Source organism: Dufourea novaeangliae, unplaced genomic scaffold, assembly GCF_001272555.1.
Source record: "Dufourea novaeangliae isolate 0120121106 unplaced genomic scaffold, ASM127255v1 scaffold235, whole genome shotgun sequence".
Classification (NCBI taxonomy): Eukaryota; Metazoa; Arthropoda; class Insecta; order Hymenoptera; family Halictidae; genus Dufourea; species Dufourea novaeangliae.
The window spans coordinates 699,182-724,951 of NW_015374123.1; the positions used below are offsets into that span (position 1 = coordinate 699,182).

Genomic DNA, 25,770 nt, shown 5'->3' on the forward strand with positions numbered 1-25,770 from the left:
TACACCTTCTCGTCCTCTTCGTCCGTCACCTCGACGAAGTACGAAACAAAACGCGGATGGCGTGCGCTTTCGAACCGTACGTTTCTCAATTTTAATTTCGTATTCTCGTTAGCAAAGGCGTTCTGTGGTCATTCTCGTCGACGATATACTTTCCCCGCGTCCTCCCTGGCGTACACGCCTCGCGGAACCACACATACACACGCACGTAAAAAAAGAAAGAGAGAGACAGAGAGATAGAGAGAGTGAAGATTTAGATGAATATGGTATGTACGTATTCGTAATAACCGCGGCACTTTTAGTTTCGCGAATGCCGCGCGCCATCTACCCTAAACATCGCCGCGCGACCCTTAACGTCTGCCTCGTTTATTCTTTTTTTTTAGTAACTCTTTTCCTTTTCATTAAACTTTTATTATTACTTTACATAGGAACGTTTAAGTCAGCCCACCCCGACGCGTATCATCCAGCGTCGTCAAGGGAATATTTCGTCACTCCCCTCGTAATTTTCTTCTCGTCTAAACGATCCGCCACAGAAAGCTCTCTCTCTCCCCGATCCGTGCGTCGTCTGTCGTTTACCTCGTCTCGGAATCTCTTCTATTCTCTCAATCGAAGGAACTTTGGTGTGTGTACGCGCTGCTCGGTGGCACGCTATTACAGTCGTCACAATAAAAAATAACAGTTGAAAACCGGCGGGTGCGCGACAGTGGCAGTGCGCAACGTTTAAATAATGAAACATGAAACAAGTAGGGGTTTCGCATGCGCTCGTTTCGTAATTGGTCCACCGTCCACGCACGAGTACCACGGGAGTCGGAGATTCCGTGGGTGGCCCGAAGCGGAAGAAAAAGCCCCTCGCCGATAATTCCTGCCTAGGATGGAACCCCCGACTCCCCGTTATCTAGTCAGTTAGGAACGTTGTTTCCGTTATCGAGTATTCTCCCTCACAGAGCACACCTATCGAACACTCTCGGTCCTTCTTTATATCCCCGTTGCTCAGTCCGGTTCAAAGGAATCGGGTCGGGACCAGTCGAGACATATCCTATAGCATCCCTCCGTGAAAAGTCACACCGTCTCCTGTACCCATCGTCCCTCGAGTCAGCGCGCCTAGCGGGCGCCGGCCAAAGCTGCCACCTCTTGGACCAGTTTCGGTCTCTTCACGTCGGGAGCGTTGTTGTTGTCCGGATTCACCCTCTCGTTACCCTGAGCCTGGCCGGTCGTGCTCTCGGCGGCCGCGCGAGCAGCCAATAAGGTGATTTGATTGACGACGTCCTCCATTTCGTCAGTTAGCGGATGAACCTCCTCGCCGCATTGCCCAACGGTCTCCGCGCCGATATTGCCGAACTGTTGCTGCTGTTGTCGTTCTTGACTTGCCTCCTGGCGGGCTCGGTGAGGCAACGTTTCAGCGTGACGCCGCCATTCGCTTACGGTCGTGTAGAGGGGGTGTTCCCGTCGCACAGCGTGCAGCTATAACGCGATTGAACGAGACGCAGCGCCCCGCGACGTTGCTGATTACCCAGGTAGCAGGAACGCTGGTGCGCGAGCAGCGTCGACTCTTGGGGATAAGCCCGGCCGCAACGGCGACAGACCAGACACAATTCGGTTTCCACTTCGCGGCAGTGTGGCGGCGGTCCAGCCTCGTCGGACCCGCACTGAGGCGTCGGCAGCCGTACCGTTTCCAACCCAGGATGATTCGGGTCCTGCTGCAGGAAGGCCTGCATCAACGAGCGTGGCACCTGGACCTGCGTACCGCCTTCCACGTGCAAGGACATTAGACCATTCCCGTGCATGACGCTGCTAAAACCTGGAGCCGCTACTGAAACCAAACGACCGGTCGACGTTATTAGCAGACTGTACTTCATTTTACATACGCTTTGTAAATGTTTGCCGGTTATTTACTTCGTAACCTGACAGTGAACGCGTGTACAAGAATCTCATCGGTGCTACACATGCTGCGCAGTGATCGTAAGTTGTCGAATACCGACAAACTGAACGTTATTGCTCCGTCTCACTCTATCTCGATGTGTTTGCTTTGGGTTCTTCGTCACTCGCGATAGATTTAGCCGATAATGACAATTCATGTGACTGGAGGTGGTCCCGTTAATATCATTCGTCGGCAACTTACGATCTCTGCATAGTACACGATATACGAACATTGATCTAATTGCAATTGTAACGAATATTGGAATCTGTAGGCACACTAGATATAAAAGGTGTAGTTAAAGAAAATGATATTTTATATCATAAAACATAGTGTCGTAGGCCTCTCAGGCCCAACGTGCGTTCTGTAGTGTTAATTTATATAATATTAATATCTACGTAATTTACACCTTTTTTGCTTCCTTATTGGAGGATTACAATTGTATCAATTGGAAAAATTGTAAAAATGTTGATACGCGATGAATAGACTGCGGATATTTATGCAAACCCTGACGTTCGTTGACTACTCTAGAAGAGTCCAAAACAAGGAAAATTTTGCTTCGATACTTAAGGAATTTATTACGTTGAAAATAAAATAAAAATGATAGTTATCCCTGGTGAAGTCTCTGCCTCCCATTTTCATGTAAACATTCAACTGTGGCATAAATGTATAAAATCTACAGGCCAGTAACGAAACCTAACGCTATAAACTTTACTAATATCTCTGAGTTTACGCACTTGGTAATTAATTTGCTGTAGAAATACAATGTACATATTTACCAGAACCTAAAAATACTTTGTAAATGCAGAGTCGCATTGCGATGCGACTTCAATTCCTGATGATACTCAAGAAAAATTCGAAGTATAATTAACGCGACCGACACCGAGTAAAAGGGAGAAAAAGCAGAAAGTAGCGCGGTTATAATTGATTCGCGTCAACTTAGTTGTCATAATAACGTCACCGACGTAACCGGGGGGAGAATTTATAAGGAACCTGTTCTTACTTCGGTGAGACAGGTAAATTGGTTGCTATTAGCCTAGCCGCAGGGCAACGAGCCCCAACAGAATAATTCCTATGGCCGTCTCGAGAGAAGAGCACGATGCTATTTTCAAATATGTAGCTACATACATAATCGAATTTGGATACAACCCATCGGAAATTAATTCTAATTCGTTTATCGCTCTCTGCTCGATCAAGTTTCATGATCAGATGCTTCTCGACGATACGCGCCGGTGTTCGACGTCAATTAAGCAGGTTGACAGGTTTACGCGGTGACGCGCATGGGTACAGCGCGCACCGTGTATCAGTCGAGGAGTCGTTACGAGGCAGGAAGTGTTAATGATACCCCTGTTCATTCGCTGGACGCTCGCCTGTAATTATCAGGCTTCGTGGGTCGCGAGCAGCTCGGCCGAGAGCAGCGGAACCAGGTAGAAATATGATCCTCGTCGTTCTTCTTCGCTGTTCTAGCTCAATGTCAATAATGGAATCGATAATTATTAAAAACAGTTCTTTATTTTTCCTTTATTCGCGATGGTATTGAGAACCCCTGGTACTCGAGTAATGTTCTGTTTGACTAACGCTTCTTTCTGGTACCTCGTGGTCGACTGGATTATGGTTTCTCGTGGTCATGAGAGCAAATAACCCATGTTTTTACGTCTTGGAACGGCTGGAATTTTTTTGGTGAAAAAAAGGTAAAGCAGTATGAGATGGAAAATATAAATAAAATATTGTAAAATAGAAAAGAGAATAATGGTACTGAATGAGTTGGGAAATTAGAGGTGAAACATTTGTTAGTTCTACTAGATCTTTCGATGTTTCATAGTCAACTGTTTAGTTAACTTGTCAATGTTTTCGATTTGTTCGTCTGTCATTTGTGTTAAGGACACTTATTTGCGAGAATTGTTTGAATTAGAAAGTGCATACGGCTATTATAAATTGCATGGAATTTTGGTCAATGCATATGTGTTATAAAATAATTTCAATTGTATCGTAGATTAAAAAGACAGACAAACGGTACCCGAAGAAATATAATAAAGTTTTTTTTTTGTCAATCTGTACTTCTATGAAAAATGAAGGTGGTAATTTCGGAAACTAGAAAAATTACAGCTCAATCGTTCTTCATCCATATACTTAACTTTTATACTTCTAAGATATTTGGGTCTACTTTTATCTGTTATCGTTCTTATTGCATGATGGAATTTGTAATTAAATATTCTACGGATCATATACGACTGTATCTGTTTAAAACACATTTCGAATATCAAGAGTGTCCATGAAACATGTTCACTTCGTTGTAACGTGAAAATATAATTGAATAATTAATTATGTAATGACACTATGAAAAAGAATATGACCAAATAAGTTTAAATAAATACTTTACCAATGACGAATAATCATAATAAAATACGAAATGCTTATTATAACTTTTCTTTGAACGATTATTTGAATATAATTTTTATCATAAAATATTTACTTTAGTTTGTTATCTTAGTTAATATTATATAAGTAATATTTTTCGTTAGTAGATAAATTTCATTCGTGTTATTCTGTATGAAATCTAGATAAAAATGTATTTCTGTTACAGATTTTCTACAATATTTATACTATACAGGATTTGTTTATATCCTTCTAATTCACTCACAAAATGCAAGAATTATTATTCATTACTTTCCATTATATTTTACAAATTAAAAAAGAACACTTATATAAAAAATCATTTAAAAATAATTGATTCATCAAGATTTCAAAGTTTCTTTCCGGTGGCTTTAATTGTCCCTACGGTAAACGTATCAATGAATGAACACTTAAGAGATTTTGTAACTACTAAAGTCGAATTTTAAATGTTAATATCATTAATACACGCACATGAAAATTAGATTTTTTAGTATCTGTGCCTTTTTATAACGTATAGATTTCAATTTTAAAAAATGGAGAAATGTAATTGATTAAATTAAATAGAAAAACTACACATTTCACCAGTGAATGAACAATATAAAGTAAATGTACATTTCTAACCAATGGCACGAAAATTGTTTAAATATGAAGCATTTAATCGTTTGCTTATTTTAATAATTCAATTTACTCGTTTTTATATATAATGTTCATTCATTGATACATGTTCATTTACTGGTGCATCCACCCTACATTTAACCCCTTGCCCTATAACATCGAGTCAGACGCGTGTGAACGATTTCAAAATTGATTCAACAAAGAAGAATATTATTCGGTTCTCTTTAAGTTGAAGTAAAATACTACGTTGCTGGCATTAATATTTAACTTTTACAGTAAAAATAGTCTCTGGGAAACTATCGCCAGCAATGTAATCCTGGAGTCTGCAGACGTCAAGAAAATCGTAGGGCAAGGAGTTAATTCTTATTTTCATTCGAGTAATTATACGTCGTCCTTATAAGTCACCGTCAGTTTAACTAAAAATTGTCCAACCCCGTCTAGAATGACCCTATTATCCCACTATACAAAATGCGCCGTTCGATGGTTAAAGTGGTCGACAACGATCCTATCCGTGAAATAAATCCGAAGCAACTAACTAGACGTCGCGTAACATGCGTGTACGCCGGATCATTCGGCCAGGCAGCGCAACGAAAGGAAATAAGAATCACTGGACGTTTCATGTAAGATTGCCTCGTTAATAGGGTTCCTCTCTGTTGGCAAGGTCACTGCCGGACCCCGATGCAACCCCGAATCAAATAATATAATAAGGAAGACCGTTAAGTAACGCGCAGTGTATCGCAGCTGCTGCCCGATCCGTGTGACACCCTTGAAACAATCGGCCCGACCGAAGGAGAGGGGTTATTACTCTTAATGAGCGCTGGTTATTTCTTTGAGTGGCTTTGATTTGTCCTCCCTTCTGCCCAATCTCCTACTCCTTCGCGGCTCTCCGCGTGCGCGCGCGATCAACATCGGGTTTATGGGTATTGTGTACGAGATCGAAGGGGGTTGGGAGAGACGCACGTGTGTTTCAATTTATGCACGGTAAAATACAAGCCGCGCGCACGCACTTGCACATCCATGGAAGCACTTTTACACGGGCATCGCTCTTGCCTCGTCTTCTTAGAGGGCAGAGGAGCTCATTTGCGTACGGATTGAGATAGTAGTGCTTCGGTACCACCTCGATGTGTGTTTTTGTTTAAATGTGTGACTACGTACGATATTCTGATTGCCGGCCGCTCCCAAGTCCCCAGTGGTTCTCATGCACCTTCGGGCGCAGCCCGAACACATCGCGACGAACCCTCACGAGTAAACTCGGCTTCCACTGATGGAAAAAATGAAGTAGGGGAAAGGCCTCCTACCATTTGGTATCGGGAACTGTTGACATGTATGCCAAATTAACATTCGGTTTAACATTTATTTTAGTGCTTGAAATAAATTTATCAAGTGGTAAAAGGCCCTTCCCCCACAACACGTTTTCCCGTAGCGGAAGCTCAGTTTGTACGTTAGTGTACATTCGTAGCTAGCAATCTCGTTCTTCCGACGAAGAACTATCGAACGTTTAATTTCGTTAATTATTCCTTCCGCCTCCCCGAGAATTTTGAGGAATTTTCTGTAAATGTAATAGTCATGCATGTGGAAGAAGAATAATCAGATTTTAGAGTAATATAGGCGAGAAAGTTCCGAAGAAATAATTAAGGGAGAGGTTCAATGATATTAAGTGAGTCAATGTGGTTCTGGGTTGAGAGGCACTGGGCCTAAGATAGCCGCGACACATGCTGGAAATTTGTTCGGCGGGAATTTACGAGCGAGTTTCCGTGTCAGACGCAATACCGTGGGCTCCGCTGGTAAGTAGGTATATGTCTGTATATCCTGACAGCTATAAACTCGCATTCGAAGGGCGTCGAACAAAATAATCGGGAATGTCGTTAGCGCCTTCAGGAATTTTAATGGATGTAAACGGCAAGGCAAAGTTTGTTAAATTGATTCTGGTCAGCTAAACCGACCACGTGTCGTCAGAAGGAATCGCAGGAAACGATTACTTTGAATTTTAAATAAATGCTTGGAAGGTGTTTGATAAACGTAATTAACGATACCATTTTAGCATCGTAATTAACGCTGCCCATTTATACAAAAATCAATAAAATTTTGAATGTACAACGTATCACAATCTCAATTTCAGTCTAGCAAATTGCCGTCTAGGTATGTATACGATAATGGATTTTGTATTTTATGCTTTAACAGTGAATGTCAATAATAAATTTTGATTTTCTTTCATAAAGGAATCTGATTACCTATAGAAGTTTAGTAGCTGTTTCGAATAATTTCTCAAGCAACATACAGAAAGGAAATTATCTCTTATCAGATCTCCAAATACGGGAACGAATTAAATAATTGACTTCATAAATTATAAAATCACAAAGAATAACAAAATTGTTTATGTCTTCTTTCGACATTCATTATTAATATCAAAGTAATTAATGTTCAAGTCAACGCGTAAATACTTATATAGTTACTAATAAACTCCCAAACAATAGTGTTGACATTGAATAACGACACCATCCCAAGAGTAGAACGTATGACGTAGAACGTGTTAAACTGCGCTGTCTTCTTATTTACAAAACACTAGCTGCCTCCAATGAGGCAGCTAGTATAAAATAGACCCAACATTATGACAGCGCTGTTACTTTCATCCCCATCAATTAACATCCATCGCGTTCCATTTCCTACAAACCTTCCTTCCAATTTCTAATCCAATGCCAAGCTACAGCAGCCACGATATCAGGTTAAGGGTCATTCCTATCGCGATTTCCCGCGGCCGATTCCAAAGCTCTATTATTCGGTACGCTGTATAACGGAGTTCGCTGAAAGAGCATTCATTTTCGCGCAATCTCGAAATCGTAGATCGGCCGTGGGGAGGGGGGGGGGGCGATCGGCTCGCGGCACTGATCGGTGAGAAGTCAATGCCACGGTCGATGGGACGATCGATGCATTCGCGCGTCTATAACTACGGGTACGCAAAGTGTATGCAACAACCGTGTAGCATTCCATATGTGCCCGCTAACGCGTTCTCACGTGGTGACCAGTAAGCACACCGACATAGGAAAACACGTTGTGAACGTGGGCGTGCATTCCTGCTTTCGCACGAAACTTACCTGATAATAAAAAATACTCCCTCTTACTCTTCTGGTCGACCCCACCCCCTCCACCAGCCCCCTCTTCACAGCCCCACCTCTCTTTTCGCCGATCGCCTTCTTACGAGAGAAGGAACCCTTTCCACCTTCTTTTTATTCCACACCGTGGGCCCGTTATCGTTGGATACCACGGTCCGGAACGGCTGTTTCACACCTCCGCTCCCGCGAGAATTAGGAAATAAATTAGCGACCGGGCTAATTTCGTTATCTCGCCGGACGCGGGACCCTCCCGCTTGAGACGTCAAGGGACCAATGTCCGAGTCTTCGAATTGCTGCCCGGACACGGTTTCAACCGTGTCCCACCGCCAGGATCAATGGCTCTTTGCTCGTTCCACAGGCTGTTTATCTCTTTTCTCTGGCGCGCTCTTCTTCTTTCGTTGCCCCCGGTATCTCTGGATCAGCGAATGGCACTTCGTTAGAAACGGTTCGGTCATGATTGAGATGGCAATTGCCCGGGACCTCTTGTGGAATGGCGGCTTATGAGACGAAAATCTTGATGCCTGTTTAGAATAGTCCTGTGTGTGTATGAGCGTGATTTCTCATTTACAGCGGAAGTTTCTATAAAGCGTTAGTGTGACGTTTCTATCGCAGATCTATGATGGATGGTTACAATTTTTAACTAATTAGTTAATAATGGCGGTGTTTATAATTGTGTTTAGTGTAAGAAAACGAAATCTGTGCTAATTAAACATAGTGTATTTAACTCTCCGCAGGCGAACTAGATCCTTTATGTTCAAGTCAAATTTTGTTAACGTATTAGGCTCTAAAATATTCTGAAAAAATTCCGGGATACTTATTGAAGTTTCTAGTATATTATACAATTGTTTGTTAAGTCGAATGTTTAAAATTTTTTTTTGATAGAAATATACATTTGGAGAAAAATACGAGAATAATGAAATGTTGTTTGGGTTGTCAAGGACCCACATTGCATACGGAGGGTTAATTAAGAAAATATTACCTTGATGATCGAAAGAATGTATTTTGTCCTAGTAACCAATAGCGATAAAAATGTTTCAACTGAATGGAGTCAGTGGTGTGAGAGGAATAAGGGTGCAATAATGTAATTTCATTAAAGGAGCATTGAGATAGTCGATACCTCACGGTAAGCTGAATAAATAAAGTTCATTTTTATTAAAAGTGAGAATACCCGGTCCCGCGGGGCTACGAATAAATTCAGATATGCTTGTTTATGTTACTAAATGGATGACATTCATATTCGAGGTCCCAATTTTCGGTCGGACCATTCCGAGTCACCTGCCCACCCATTTGACGTCGATACGGGGGGAACGACATTCGTTGTAAGGGCTCTCCGCGCCTCCCTCAGGAAATGTTGGATGTCGAGGATCACGAGGAAGTCGTAATTTCTACGAGAACGAGGCAGCCGAGTGAATTGACGACGGCTTATCTCCCTGCCCGGCCACAAAATCGTTTCGTACGCGTATCGGACAAGATAACGGCGGCGGCGTATCGATAAATTCTGTTAATTAATTATTGACATGTCCCGAGGCTATTTTTGCGTTCGCCGCATGCGAAGGTAGTCGGAGATCTCCTTTTCTCTCTACATTTCTTTTACTCGAGGGCCTTTCTCGGACGAAATCATGTTGTCGCATTCGGTGGGCGGTACAAATTATTCGAAAAATCGTGCATCTGTTCTCGGTCTTTTTCTTTTTGAATTTTTAACGATACAACTCTCGTCGATTGGTTTAATTCTCAATTGTTCTTTTTTTCAGAAATAGCTCCGTATTATCGTGCCGTAGATTGCTGTGACACAAAATGCGCGACACATTCGATTTGCACAAACTATTGACTCGGGTCACTTTCATAGTTACCGTGTACGTTTGCATATACTTCAGAGCGGCGACCTTGTTTCGTTCCCTCAGAATAACGATGGCAACAAGAGTTGTCTTAATAGATGTCACTTGGTAACGGAATATCGATAATACAAATGATTCAGAAGCCTCTTAACCCGATCGAAATTGAATCTCGATGCGGAATATTGTTATTATGCAAAATTTCGAAGTGACCGACGTTCTCGAGGCAGGTGTTGCTTTCAACACCTGTGTGCGTGTGTCGTACTGGGTAGATGGTAAGAATTAAGCAAGCATATTTTACGAGCAGACCTGGAAACACTGGCGTCCCAGTCATTTCACGTTTTTTATGCATTCATTCGTGAATCAATGTGGTCTGGAACCTTATCACTAATTTACATTGCACTGAATAGATTAACAATAAAAGACAAACTATCAAGTGTACATTCCTGTTGCTGTGAAATTTGAAAGCTCCAGCTGTACTTCGGTGATGATTATTAACTGAGTTTTTCTGGACTGATCGATATCTATGGACGAGTCGATGGACAAATCATGTCGTTGGTTCTGACCGTCTGTCAAGTGATATAAGCTTTGGCTTGTGGCCTATTATTTATTGGGTTTTACAGTAGAATGTCGATTATTCAAATTAATAGAGGAGAGTGAGATGCTGAATTAAGAGACTGCGGAGGAGAGAACTTAACACAAAAAATTGCGATCTTATAGACAGTGGCTTCTACCGAATCGTAAAATATGTTGTACCTTCGACCTATATAACCCTATATAAGCCCTACCCTTATAGAAACCGAAAAAATTCCGGTACTTATTTTGGTTTTCGGTAATATATCGGTGTCGGTATAGCTTTGATGGCATAATATGTACCGGTTTAAGTCGCTGGTTATAGATACATGATTCATTTTATATTTCGACAATCGATCCTTCGAGTTAACGATATTCAAATAATCGGCAGTCTATTACATCTTAATTTCTGTATCATTTTGAATGGTTTTGCATAATTGTTACTACTTGTGACGATCGCCACAAGAGATGTCACAAGAAATATTAATTGTTAACTGAACGACACGGCTTAGCAGATTTGGGTCATTAAAAAGAACATCTTCGTCGATGATGAGAGAGTACGTTTGCATGTGATGTCAGAGTACGTTCCATACTTCACTATGATTCACACTTTACCAAAGGATTCTGGGAATAATCTACAGCTTGTCAAAATTGAGTGATATACACAGTAAAATCCAAAAGCTTCTTTCCCAACTTATATTTACTGTGAAAAAAATAAAAAAAAAAGTTGTCATATACGACATAATTTTCCTGCATCTTAACCCTCGCAATACCAACGGAGGGGGAGGGGGTGGTTTATGCCCACAATATTACTATTTTGAGAATTCAATTGAAACAAGTCCCATTTCATACAAGTTCTGTAGTCACACAAGTACACCCCCTCCCCCTTCCCTTGATAGTCCATCTGACAAAAAAGCCTTGGCATTGCAAGGGTTGACATATTTACTAGATAATAACAATATTAAGTTCAGTTTTTAATTCAAAACAAAGTTCAGTTTTCGTACTGTTGTTTTTTAGACAGTCTGAGTTAAACCGGATACATTTGGACCATACTTCGCACTTCGGCGAACATATGTGCTCGGAATCGTTGTGTTCGCGTGATCGGCCGCGTGATCCAGAGAAAGCTGGTTCCGTATTGAGTCCGCATACGCAACAGAAGGGTGTTGCAGAAGCCAGAAGGTGGAGTTCGCTGACAGGTACCTGATTCCTTGACCTGTAACGAAGAGGTATATAGGAGAGGTCTTCGACCGGTAGCCTAAGTCGAGAAGCAGTCCCTAAAGAGGCACCAGGGTCATTAGCGAACGGAACATTTATCCTTGTCCCTCGGCCTCTTCTCTTTCTCTTGGTTGGGCGTTCGCACTTGATTCGCCGTCGGTATCAACGGGTGCCAGGCAGGAAGACCCGTATTATCGAGTCAATTGTCTCTCACCCTCCTCCCCCGGGTAGTTCAGCTGACTATAAAATCATTATCACCCGTCCACCACCACCACCACCACCACTGCCGCCGCGTCACCAACCACCAACATTTCCCCTACTCCTGGGACTCTTCTCGCTCGACGTTGAATGCTCGATTATCCCATTAATACGACGAGCCCGCGCGTCCATCCGTCCCGTCGGATCTTTAATTATTTAAATGCAGAGCAACACGGAGCGTCCAAAGTCAGGGGCGGATCTCGTTCGCCGCAGATTCACCTCGTTACTTCACCTACGGTCCGCTCACGGCCACGTCGAATTCGCCTTGCAGATCGGTTCTGTTCGCATCGGACAGTCATCTCGTTTACACCGTGGTAATCATTCAGCGATCGCTTCGATACGAAAACGTTACCATGACATGACATCAAAGATGCGGCTTGTCTTGCCGGAATTTTCAGCATGCGACGTGGATACGTTCATAAGTATCGAATTATACATATACACTTGGTCCGTATGATGAGAGTATGATGTTTCTTAAATTTAGGCTTTTGGCGTATTAATTAAATGTTACACCCCAAGTCTATTTTATATTATATATTATATTCATTATTGAGTAACCTAACACACAGTCAAACTAGAGTATGATAAAAAACAAAAATAATGTGCATGACACCGGACCATGTATTTATCTCTTTCTAACAATGTTTCGTAAAAATTATATGTTTTAGGCAACGTTTATTACATACTTCATAGACACATACGCGTTGTCTACCGAGCTTTGATATCCCCTATACAATATTTATTTCAGGCTTACAGTAATTCCATAATGTCATATAACATGTACTGCATATTCGATAAGTGTTGTAGTACTTATTGAACGGGAGTACAGTAAATCCACGATGACTGTTCGAAGGCTCTTCGGCATTAACAAGAAGAGGTCTCCAAGTGTAACGCTGATTGTTTAATGATGTGTAGGATAATGAAAGAGCTTGGAATTTTGAAGCCAATGATATTTGTTTCAGCCGCATATGGCCATTGGTTTATGGAGTATTTAATGTTTAATGCCGAGGAGTTTTCGAACACTCATCGAGGAGTTACTGTAAACATTCGCTTATAATGTAACACCTTTGTCCTGCATGTTTTCTTCTGTTATTAAATCCTCCACGAAAAGAATTCCATTAGTATTCGACCATTCATCGTGTATTTACTGTGTACAGGGTGTAACAAAAGTGTAAATCCCTGAAATGGGTCACTCGTGAAGTGATTTGGAACAAATTTTTCCTTAGCGCAAAGCCTCGGATAACATTTTTGCTAAGGAAAAACTTGTTCCAAATCACTTCACGAGTAACCCATTTCAGGGATTTACAACACTTCTGTTACATCCTATATACATACATGTACGAAAGATGATACATAGGGTAGGAGAGACTGTGATGATTTAAATATATACTGTTTTTTCTAGAAGAATATCTTTAAAATTATTGTCATATTTCGTATTATTGAGAAGTATTGTTCTTTTCAAAAACGTATGGTGGAGATGATTCGACAAAAAGTGCTTATAGGAAGGGAATATTCAACTTGACACTTTAACTTCCACGTCACTCACATATTTCAACACAGTTTTCAATCTAGAACTTGCAACTAAAATTTATGGTAACATACTAAATAAATCAAATTTAATTAAATCTTGCGAGATTCAAAAAGGTTAATAAAATAATTATCGTAATAAATTTAGATTTTTTGACGTTATTGGAATTCTAATAGGTGTTCATTTGGCAGTCTATTTATACGCTGATGACAATATGAGCAATATATTTTTTCTAACTTTTGTAAAAGAACTTCCTTTATAAATGTTATTATTGTTGCTATTACAGAAAACAATTCGTTACGGTAGCTAACCGGAGCAAGTAACGGTCTGTCATTGAATGTTACTTGGCATTAAGATATAAATGCGGACTTTCCGATCGATACCTAATGAAATAAGGTTAACTAATTTATCGTGACTGTTATGACCACGCTCACTATTATAACCATAAGGGACGTAGAACTCGTTGTGACTATCGTTAAGCGACAATTTAATGAGCGAGGCGTGCCGGACATGGGAAGTCGTCTATCGTGCGGTAATTATTGTGTTTTAATAGGGACTGAAGATGGGAGCGGACTCCATCATGTGATCACGGCGTTCTCGACCGTTCCAGTACTTTCCCCTTTGAATGTAACCAAGTTTTATAAAAACGTAGCAATAGTTCAGAGATTTTGGTAAAAAATAAACTTCGTTACCTAAATTGTTATATTATTCACTTAATTGATTTTACTTCGGTGGCCTGTATTTTTTAAACAAATTCGGGAACAGAAAAATGATGACTAAACATGATAGGGAGTGCGAAAAACGATCGATTTTGCGTGGAACGACCCTATAGTAAAATGTTGTATGAAAAGAACTTATCTGGGGCTTATTACACTCATTAATGTTTGACAGACAAAGTACTCTGAAAAATGTAACGTTATACAAATTTTCTTTCACTTAAAAAGTGTTTTATTTCGGTGGAGGTTTCACGGCTGCTAGTTTGGCGGTGAAACGGTATACCTAACAGTGAAACGTCGACATTCCAAGCTTAACGAAAGGAGTCATGACACGAAAGTAAGAAGAGCTTTCAACGAGGAATTACAAAGACACGATAAGGAGACACCCCCTCGCGACATTCCGTTTACCATTCCACGAAGGCCGCCTTTTTTAATGGACGGCCACGTCGGCGGATTAAGCCTCGTTAAGATATCGCGGAGTCGTTAAAAATAATTGTCAGTCGGATAATTAAGGGGTGGCGGGCCTCCCCCTTCAAGGCCGAAGGAAATACCTTTACCGGCTGGAGGGAAACGATTTCCACTATCTGCTTCTTAGACTTAACCCCCAGAACCTCTTATATTTGTCTTGGATCCACCCTTCCTTTTTTATTCCGCGTGCGCGTACAACGATCTCCTTCTCGTCAATCTGCTTACGCTCCTCCTTGAGCAGCCCTTTTATCCGCAGTCCGTATTTTGTTGGCACATCGTTAGGAAGCCCAAAGAGGGTGAGCGATTTCCTTTTTTCTTCTTTCGCAGACGAGAGGGTGGAGGCTCCTCGAAGCCTCGATTCAACTAACGGGCATGCATGGCTTGTTATGCAGATCAGACGTGGTTCAAATTGAATTTCTTTCTTTTTTTTTCGCGAAGGAACAGTTCACTTTGTGTCCTCTGTCTGCGTGGTGTATGTACCTATACATCGACCTGGAGCTAATATAAAAGTGGATCGTGATGGAACACTTTGAACCAAAGGTATGTTTAATTTATTTATATTCGCTGATACGGGAAAATTGTTTGCCTTTCTTTTTTGCGTCTCGTTACGCAGCGTACCATTAACGAGCCTCTTTCGCCGGAAGTATTGCACGTGACTGGTGCGCCGGAAAACGTAACACGCGGAAGGGATTTTTATTTGTTCGTTAGAATACGAGGACTTATTTGATTTTTCGAGCTCTGCCATTGTAGTTCGGAGAACGAATCGTTGTTAGTGTCGATCATTGTGCAAATAATACAGAAATAATTGGTCGTCCAGGGCATTCATGGACGTATACTGACTAAAAACTGTATTATAGTTTATATTTTAGCTTAGCGTTATTTTTGTATGCACTCTTGGAACTTCCGTACTAAATATGGGGTGTATGCATAAGTAATGACCGTCATATTTAAGTTGGTATGTTTACTTTGTTCTATTGACGAAAAAGTCAAGCTCTGTCCAAAAAATGGCTAAAAGGTATAGAACCTGAGGGGAACTATTTTTATAACCGATTATAGAACACGTTGTTCAATATTAATAGTCTTTCAAATGGAAAATGTTGAATAATTTTTTAAATGTATAAAATTTAAAAAAAAAACTGGAACTAACAAGGAGAAACAATTTTTGTACGCCTTTCTGAAAGAACACTTTGTCATAAATTACTAGGTGGGAATATGTAGTCATTTCATTACAGATTCTTAGTATTCCTATAAAAAAAGAAGAAGAACACGAAATGACAATTCTGAATCGTCATCTGTCACATATACGTAAGATTAAATAAACGATTTAATATAAACTATCTTCATATAAAATGCATACAGAAATGTAAAGGAAAATAAGAAATCGACATGCATGAATTATTAAAGTACCGGAAAAAGGAATTCAGACAGACATTTTTCGCTGTATTTGTTGTTATGGTGATGTTACTGAACTTCTGCCCTCCGGAGTGTTTACTATTATTCCGATGCAAACTTTCATACAAGTTCTACGGAGCTACCTACGTATCACAAAATATGAAATAAATTTTATCTATACCTATTTAGCTAGACAAAAGTATTCGGACGTTTCATTCACAACCATAAATTCTAACAAGAACTTCACGAGAACATTATGTTATATTTTTATTTTATCCATTTTTGGATGGTACGAGATAAAAGTTCCCCAAAAATTTAAAAACAAAATGTCATAGACGGCTCAAAAGGAGCACCATCATCCACAGTTTCTCGATGTGTGGACATCCCCAAATAGACGGTATATTCAACAAAATAAACAATTTGTTCGAGGAGGACATTTAGAAAATTTAACGAGTGTGGTCGATCTAAGAAAACAACAATTACACAAGACAGACGTTGATTATTTAACGTAACATCAGTAGTATCTATAATTCAAATAATATAGGAAATGGTTTTGGCCCGAAAACATTTGTCCGGTACTGTATATAAGTATAACAAATATCATATTCATAAAAATTGTTTTATTACTTCTCTGCTGAACAAAGAAAATATCTAATAATATCACAAACCCTCTAGTAAAAAAAAAATGTTTTTTTAACTCCGTACGAATAAGAATTATTATTCGTTCACCTATATCTTTCGAACTATCCACTGTTTCGGACTTAATGCAAAATAGGATTTGCAGAACACAATAATTCAACACGCTTTGCTAAGTATGTAAATTTTGGATGTACATGAAATACTACGACATTTATGACAGAGAAATAAAAAGCAACAGTTTCGGTGGGCCCTTTGTTCGCGTAAACACCTTACACGCCGAGGGATGGCTGTCTGGGGGTGGGATAGTAAATATTAATGCGGCATGGGCCCCGGGAAAGAAAAATATTTGAATAATAATTACCGAAGCCACCCTCGGCCCTTGTTACGCCTTCGTATAATAAAAAGGTTCGCGGAGAGAAGAAGGCGCACGCGAAGACAGGGTCGCTACGAGAATTTTCTAATTAGAAGGATTCGAGTCGACCCCGCAAAAGAATGCTGGAAGCATCGCTTCCTCCTCTGCTGGGGAAACACTCAAAGCCGGCCGAGGAGAAAGATTTTCATATCCCAGGCTCTAGCCGTTATTATCACTCCCTTATTATCGTCGCAAAGGAAGACAACGAGGTACGTGGGCACGGGAGAAATTTCGATCTCGTAATTTACAGTCAGATAGGAGAAAGGAAACGATTGGCAATTACTTAATGATTATTCGGAGATTCTGCGGGTACGTTGTTTTGCATGGTCGATGGAATATATGATTGTTCATGCGTGAATCTGATACGTGTTGAACGGGTGAACGATATTCAAACGTGAATTATTGAGGTAAGTGTACAATACGATAAATGTAATTATAGGTGGACGCTCTTTTACCTTCCAGTATTGCACCGGTGCAACACTCATTTGAAAAGTGTGCGAAATTCTGTCGTCATTTAGTATCTAATTTCTGTCAGCAAGGATCCGTAGTTTCACCGATGTGAAGTAGATTTCAACGCTTTCGGTTAAGAAATTCAAGAATTCTGTCCAAGAATAAATAACAAATAAAAAAAATTGGACGGTTTAATGTGGACATTTTCGGCTTCAAAATAACAAGATATAATATATACAAACATGGGTGATCTTGAAAAACTCATTAAGAAATGACATTTATAAAAACCTTTTGCCGCCATCCGATTCGTCCCTTGACACTATTTAAATTACATAAGAAATATTTCTCGTATGATCAGAGATAGAGAAGATATTTAGGTGGCCTTAAATGAAACACCCTGTATATCAGTCTTATCATTTTGAAGTGACGGATTAAGGGTTTGGTCCTTAAAGTGTTAAAACCACAATTTACCCCAATTCATTATTTATCGTGGTATGTGCTAATGTTACTGTTAAACAGAAATGAGATGTGCAATCTGTTTGCTAATCGCATTGAATAAGGTTACTTAACACTAAGTTTATAATTGTAAAATTATTACTGTATAAAGTACTTGTGTATCTAACTTGTCGTGGTGACCTGGTTTGTCGTCGTCTATTCATAGAAACTACAGTGATTTCCTCAATGAATGCGACACGAACAACGGCGTTATTCCCACCACTGTGGGGTTCCCCTTCTGGAACCAATCAAAACATAGTAAACAGAAACTAAGCAGAGGTTCGGCTTCGCGCAGAAAACAAATTTATGTGAGGCTAAAAACCTTTCTGCCTTGCCGCAAATGCTCCGAAGCGGACTCGAGTTCGTCGCACTCATCGACAGATTACTGTAATACCTTTAATAAAGGTGATATATTTTAGGGATATATGTATACATATTTCCTTGCAACGAGTTTTTATAAATATTACTTAAGGCGATAATTACTCAATGGCGACAATACTTTTTTACTTAAATTCTTCTGCATCGTATTATATTGGATGTATCATAATAACGATAAGTTTTAAAGATATATTGATGAGTAAGTATAATTTGAAAAAATACTTTCTTATGTCCTAAATTTTTGTCGTAATTCTTTTTGCACTTCAGTAACTTTGTTTATGTCAATCCTAAATTTTTATATAATACTATTTTCTATGCATTTCTATGATATATCAGGTCAGTATTCTGTATATTTGGTGGAAGAGCTTTAGCGAACACGGACCCCGACTGATTCTACAATACAACTAGACACTTTGGGGGAAACTGTACTGTCTAGTGGATTGTTAAAAATTACTGTTAATCGTATCCATTTTTACAAACATTATATAAACATATCAAGCACTGACACTGCCGTTTTCTGTGCAACAGAGTCATACTCAAATAGAACTCGTGTAAAAGTATAATGTTGGGTCGTCCAGAAAGTTCGAGTACAGTGTCTTCGTTACCTTCTTACTGGACGAAGAACAAGTCCTTTGCTGTACTGAACAGGTACCATTTTCCAGGTGTGGATTAAATGTACTTGTTCTATAAGTTATTCGTCATTTTTTTTATCTTCTGTGAGAAATACCGAGGAAACGTCTGAAAAAGCAGAAAGTCTATTTTTGTTACGTCCTAGAAAACTTGTAAAAAAATTACACCATCTCGACTGGAAGATTTTATAGCATTTATCCATTTAATTACACTGTGTCCTATCAGATGATCATTGTTTTAGATCGCTAGAACATTCTGTATCAAGAAAAACGTCGAAAATATTCGATCTGTAAACAGGTTCTAGAGTTTTTTAAGCCAATACAATCGAAGTCGTATATAACAGTTACAATGAAATTAATTGAAAAATGGAAACAAGTTTTTAAAGAAGTAGTAAATTAATATATAAATACAATATATTCATATATTGTAACTCCACCCTTAAAAACGCAACGAACTGTCCAGACGCCCAACGCATGTTTCGTACTTCGTAATCGTTTAGAACCGTGAGATGTTTCCATCTACAATCTACATAATGCAACATTCGGCCAGTGTGAATTTGTTTTTTGCTTTTTTTTCTGAATAACGATGAATCTCCTTAAAACGGTGTAACAATCACCGGCAATGGATAAAAATTAAGAAATAAAATGGCAGTTACGCCCTGTAATCAGAACGCTTCGAGGCGTTAATTGGATGAACGATGGTACTTATCACGGGAAACGGAGTTCGCTTCGAGCACATTGGGGTCTTCGTCTTTCGGCTTCCCCCGTTGAAGAAATTCTGCTATAACCGAGGATTAAATCTGTTCTGCTATTGGTCGGTCCTCGCGCGACACCGACACATAATTAAAGTAATTAAGCCGGGGCTGGGATGGAGAGTGTAAAAGTAGGACGTTAGTGTTTCCCAGAGGGGATTAAGAAACCCTATCGAGATGGCAACCGGTACCCGTATAATTTAAATTCGCATTTTATATACCACGCTCCGAACGACTAGGCTTGAATTAAGGGGTTCTTGAGCAACTTTCGCACACTTTCGTTGTGTTGTCCATATATAGTTCTTTGTGGAACGCGTGTGTAAGTGCTTCAACGCGACCAAACCGTTTATTATTTCTTCTTTCCTCCCCTCCTGGACTTCCTAGAATGGTGCTTGCACTTAAAATTTGTATAATCAATAAGAACTGTGTTTTTGTATTATTTAAACGATTCGAATCATTGTGAACGTTCTTTTTTTTTAACCCAGTGATGATAGTGTTGTGTATTGTATTTTCACACATATTTCTATTATATCTTTTGTGTTTTACTTTTTTTCCACTTCTTTTTCTTATCTTTTCTTTCTCCAGCTTTGTTATTCTAATGTTGTATTGTGTAATAATAGATATTGGTGAGAATACATATTTAGCAGACGAGAACGAATGACCTATCAGTTCTCGTGGCCATGATCTACCATTGTGTTTATAGACTATCGATTGTGATCTATGGACTAGTAAATGTTATATAGAAATATAGAAATTGCATGTGTTTTTCAGTTTTGATGGTTACACCTCTTTTTTAATAATAATTACAGTGACTTTATTACTATTAAAATGTGGTTTTAAACGACCGTAAAATTATCAATTCTTATGTATTGTGGTTAAAATAATAAATCCTGTTGACAAATAATGTTTCTCCAGAAAAAAGATAGATTATATTCCCTAGAAAAAAGTGGTCCGACTTTATGTTAACTAGAGTACATAAGAATTGAAAATTTTAAAGTGGTTTTATAATTCTGTCACGCAGCGCATATTATGGGTACTACACGACATATTGTAATAACTGTCACCGCAGATATTCCGCATTTATATTACACTTAACATATACCAACTGCCGTTCGAAACCATTGGAACATTTGGTCTGTGTGAAGAAAATTTAACGTTTCACAAAAATTATATATTTTAGGCCACAAACATTGTATACTATCGTATTATACATTGAGCTTACATTGACTTCATATTCGATAAATATCCTAATACCTATAAACGGGAGTATATAAACTGTATTTTTGAATCATAATTCAAATCTAAGGATATGAAGATTTTAAGCTCTCTAAACATTCACAGTCTAATAACAATATACTGAAAACAATAAATCTCTAATTGTCTAATCATCTAAATCAAATAATCGTCTTTACGTGCGATTTAATGTGAAGAAAACATACGTTGGAATAAAAAAAAAAGAAAGATGGAATGATGTTTCAATCTTCGTGATTCCCCTGGTTCGACACGTCACGGAACACAGCGTAGACGAGAGGAAGTAAGTAAGAAACTAGGACGTCAGATACGTCCGGAAAGATTAAGAAGCCATATCGTGATCAAGTCTCGCGCGTGTAACTATTAGATGCCTCGGTGCGGTAATAACGGATGAAGATTTCCAGGGTAAAGGGCAGTCGTCGGTGGCCGCGGCTCGGTTCCTTAATTCCGTCGATATTGATTGAATGCCTGTTTAATTGGGAATTCGAAAACCGGCAGCAGCGGTGATCATATCTGGCGAGAACGGGGGACCCAGGGGTACGAAAGTCCTCGGAATATGCAAACGGGCGTCGGTGAGTTCAAAGGGACGCCCACTCGGAATAAATTAAGGAAAGGGGTCACGGTACGTGGTTTCGTTCTTTCCTGCTGGTTCCCTGACAGTCATTAGGATAATCAACGAATTAGCGTTCCCGCGCTAAGGACTGGATAAGGTATAGGGAGTTAGGAGGACAAAGTGCGTCTCGGCACGCGATGCCCCGGAATGGGTGCAGATACCCACGACATACGCTCGTCCTTTCGAGATTCGCCTTTTGACTAATCCGACATCGCTTGCACTTTTATTAGGTAGCAGACAAAAGAATTACGAACCACTTTCCTGATTCTTTATATTTCTATTATTTCTTAACGTCAACTTATACCCTCGATATACTGGGTTCTATGTATACATATAGGTTTTAATTGTCTATTAGAATGTACAGGGTACGGCATTTAAGTTAACACATGGAGATATGATAAAAACAAAGCATTTTATAAGATAATATTTTAGACAAAGATTTCGAGGAAAGAAAGAGAATGACGTTATTTATCTTTAATCTGGTGAACGTTTTGAAGGTGATTTCAAAATCAACTTCGTTTCTTCAAATGGATACCTATATTTTTTAACAGAACATTAATCCACGCAAAAAATTAAACAATTTTTGTCTGAAACGGTTTTTATTTGACTTTTTAAACCAATTTTTGTATCCATTTAAAAAAACAAAGTTGCCCTAAAATGGCCTTCACAACGTACACCGGATTAAAGATAAATAATGTCATTCTCTTTCTCCCCTCAAGATCTTATGAAATACTTTGTTTTTATGATATTTCCATGTGTCATGCCGCACCCTGTATATTAAATACATACTAAAGTTGACGTTAAAAAATAGAAAAAATTGAACAGATCGAAAAAGTGGTAACTTTTTTGTCCGCTATTCTATCTTTGTGTCGCATGAGGTTGTTCTTAATTATGGTAATGAGAATATACGTCTTTGATAGATAATGTAATATAAAAAGAAATTCACGTAATTTATGTGTTCACAGTTATTTTATTTTGCTGAAACAACTTTGTTTATATTTTTAAGCACACGCTACAGTGTGAAGAAGAGTAACTGTTTATGGCAAATTTTTAAAATTGGAATGAAGCTTTTGGTACTTTCTGTTATTTGTATTTCTTATTCTTTTGTGGAGTGATTACAAGCCACTTTAATAGTTTACGTGAATTGTTTTTTGTAATTATTCGAAGTGTGAAGCAGATAACGTTTAAAATTGTTTGTTACTATATTCAGAGAAAGCATACGAATTTCCTTATTGTTCACTCATGAATTTCATTTTCATTATCCTGAATGGCGCAGACATAACGTACATTTTTCCTTTGATTGATTTTCTGACTAATTTTTCTGTTCACGTGTCATCTTTATACTTCATTTTTCAATTATACAGTATCTTGCGATGTTGAAAATCGAAGGTATCATAGAAATTTTAAATAACAAGTAGGTAGTATTATACATGTATGTGTACGCGACCCTCACTTTTCAGTTATTTTTGTACTGTGTATTTGGTAATAGTAAGTACGATAAAAATACGTACAGTGCATGAAATATTGTATTATAAACGATTGTTTTACATTCATGTGTATTGTATGTGTAAGTATATTAGACATTACTAATAAGTAACCATATAAAATCAATTATTCGTATTAACTTCGTTCATAATTTTCATAAATTAAATATATCAATATTTTCTACTTATACGATATACCAAGTTCACATCAGCCGAAGTATTAAAACGTGTATCTCAATATGTAACAACACATCAAATTACGCAGAGAATATATGAAACTGTAATCAGTGTATCCCATCGAGTAAACAAAAATATTTCATTTCGCAAGAAAGGAAACAGAAATGGAACTAAATGATACGGAACCGTAGATACGCGGAAAGGCAGCTTTTTACCCTCGTAAAGGAACCCTCGAGGAAAAAATTTGCTCGGACTATGTCCGAAGATCTTCCTGGAAGATAAACCGACCCACGTGGTAAAAGACCTGAACTATCTCATCGTGTTTTTCACGCCCCAAGACAGAATCTTTTATTCCGTGGCAACGCGGGGTATGTTCGTGTGTGAAATTGAGCCGGGCGATATAGACGATCGTGTTAACTTGTACTAATTAAATGCTTCTTAACTCCGGGCCGGAAGCAGTCCATCTCGTTCACCACCCGTGCGCTACTACGGGTTGCGGTGCAAGTGCATCGAAACTTCAATTTGTATTCAATTCGTTCTTTCGTACACACACCAACGAAATACATTATTCCAATTGACAATGTGTCTTTGAAAAATCACAAAGGTAACAACTGCGATTAAGTATATACAGTGGAGCCTCTCGTATCCGAACTAACAGGGAGTAAAGGAATTTTCGGATATCGAAACAATCATTTTTCTGATGCAAAACTTCATTCATTGAAATGGAGATGAAGAAAATTGACGGTTTCTTTAAATATATGTATATGGAACACATACCTCTTTGGCTGCTAAATTATAGAAAATTTTCAAAACAACATTATCTTTAATTTCTAGATGCGAAATAAAAATTTGAAAATAACTATGGCAACAAATTAATTTTTACTTTCTATTTAACACGTTAAAAAATGCCTGGAGCACAGTTAATTAAATATTATATTAATAATATTGGCGTCGTTCAAGTAACCAAACGTATAGACTACCGCTCACAAGTATTACGATTAGACATTATATTTTATGCATTTATAACTTGTAGGGCTCAGGGAATACAATAAAAAGCAAAACATTGATCAGGTGTGACTGGCTTTCTATTTTATTTTAAATAGAATAAAATACTTAAGAGAAGAAAGAAGTTCCCACATTTGCTCTTCTCTTTGTCAAGTACTTTAGAAAATGTCATTTTAATATCTAATTATGACACCTGGTCGGTATGAAGAAAATGCGATGATTTGTAAAACTTAAACATTTTGTGTCAGTTCGCTTACTTTATAGTAGCATAAGTGTTGTTCATACAGCTTTGATATCCCTCAAACAACATTTATTTCAGAAGTTCCCTGATTTCCTATGTCTTGTAACGCGTACTGCATATTCGATAAGTCTCCGAATACATATGACCAGGAATATACATGGATAACACAGTCAAAACTACAGACACCCACAACTTCGAATGAAGACTGCACGTAACGCAATATAAAATATTAAAAACTTTAATGTCCAAGAACAACGATGCTAATTTAACATAGTACTACACAATCTATTCACTACTTACAATTAAAAAATAATCACTTGCTCCCAATTCATTAGCCGAACGATTCCCAAAAGCTACGAAGTTCAGGCATTGACGGGCCCGTTTAAGGATTCCTCTGCTTTAAGCCTTTAAGCACCTGACCATGAAGCCACTCGTAATTGTCTCGGTGAATCTGCGCGATCCACCCTCGTCGACAGATATGCAAATAACTCGGGGTTAGTTAGCTAATGGGGTTGCGAGAGGTCGGTGCCTATGAACGGGAGTTCATTCATTAAGGGGTTGATGGCTTAATTGCCGGCTCGCAGCATCACCGGCTACCCTATCAGCCACCGCGGTGGCCACCGTTCTATCCCCTCTCCCTCCTCATCCGCCACCTCTTTGGTTCCCCCTAGCAACAGGTTGCAGCGGGAGAGGACGTGTTCCTGTAGACCGTTCCCGGTAAGCCGGGATTCAACTCGTTTGCGCCCTAAATTGAACGGCCCGAGACGGCGTTAATTAATTGTCCCGGCCGGGCCGTCGCGTCGTCCCGACAGGAAGACCTCTCGGTCCCATCCGCCGCGGTTAATTGTCGAGCACGTCGTTAACGCGATCTTCTCTGCCCCCTTTTATTTGCACTCTGGCTTTTAATGAGCTTCAAAACGCCCATTGAAATCCTTCTCTTTGCCCCGTTCCCGACCGTTTTTACGTGCCCGAGTAACGAACCGGAGATTCACGCGAGCACGATTACCGAGGAGGAACATTTCTTTTAGGGATTTGTTTGAGTACATTCAACCAGGCATGACTAATTGTAAGTATTGTTATACGTATACGTTACAAGAGCCGAGAAAGAAGGAAAATAATTTGATTTACGAATGTGTTCATTGTACCGTTGCAAAGGGAATATTGAAGAATTTCCAACATTATTTCAAACAGAAGAGCATAGATCGGTATTAAATTTTATGTAAACCGTACT

General features: G+C 39.1%; 1 protein-coding gene across 1 annotated transcript in view; it reads right to left on the reverse strand.

Moving 5' to 3' along the window:
* Nucleotides 1–1,098: 1,098 nt before the first annotated feature.
* Nucleotides 1,099–25,770, reverse strand: part of LOC107191214 — a 44,240-nt gene continuing 19,568 nt past the window's right edge. Inside the window, 2 exon segments of the mRNA XM_015580197.1 lie at nt 1,099–1,442; nt 1,445–1,804. Of these exon segments, the coding sequence (XP_015435683.1) occupies nt 1,099–1,442; nt 1,445–1,781 (681 nt within the window). The 5' untranslated portion in view covers nt 1,782–1,804.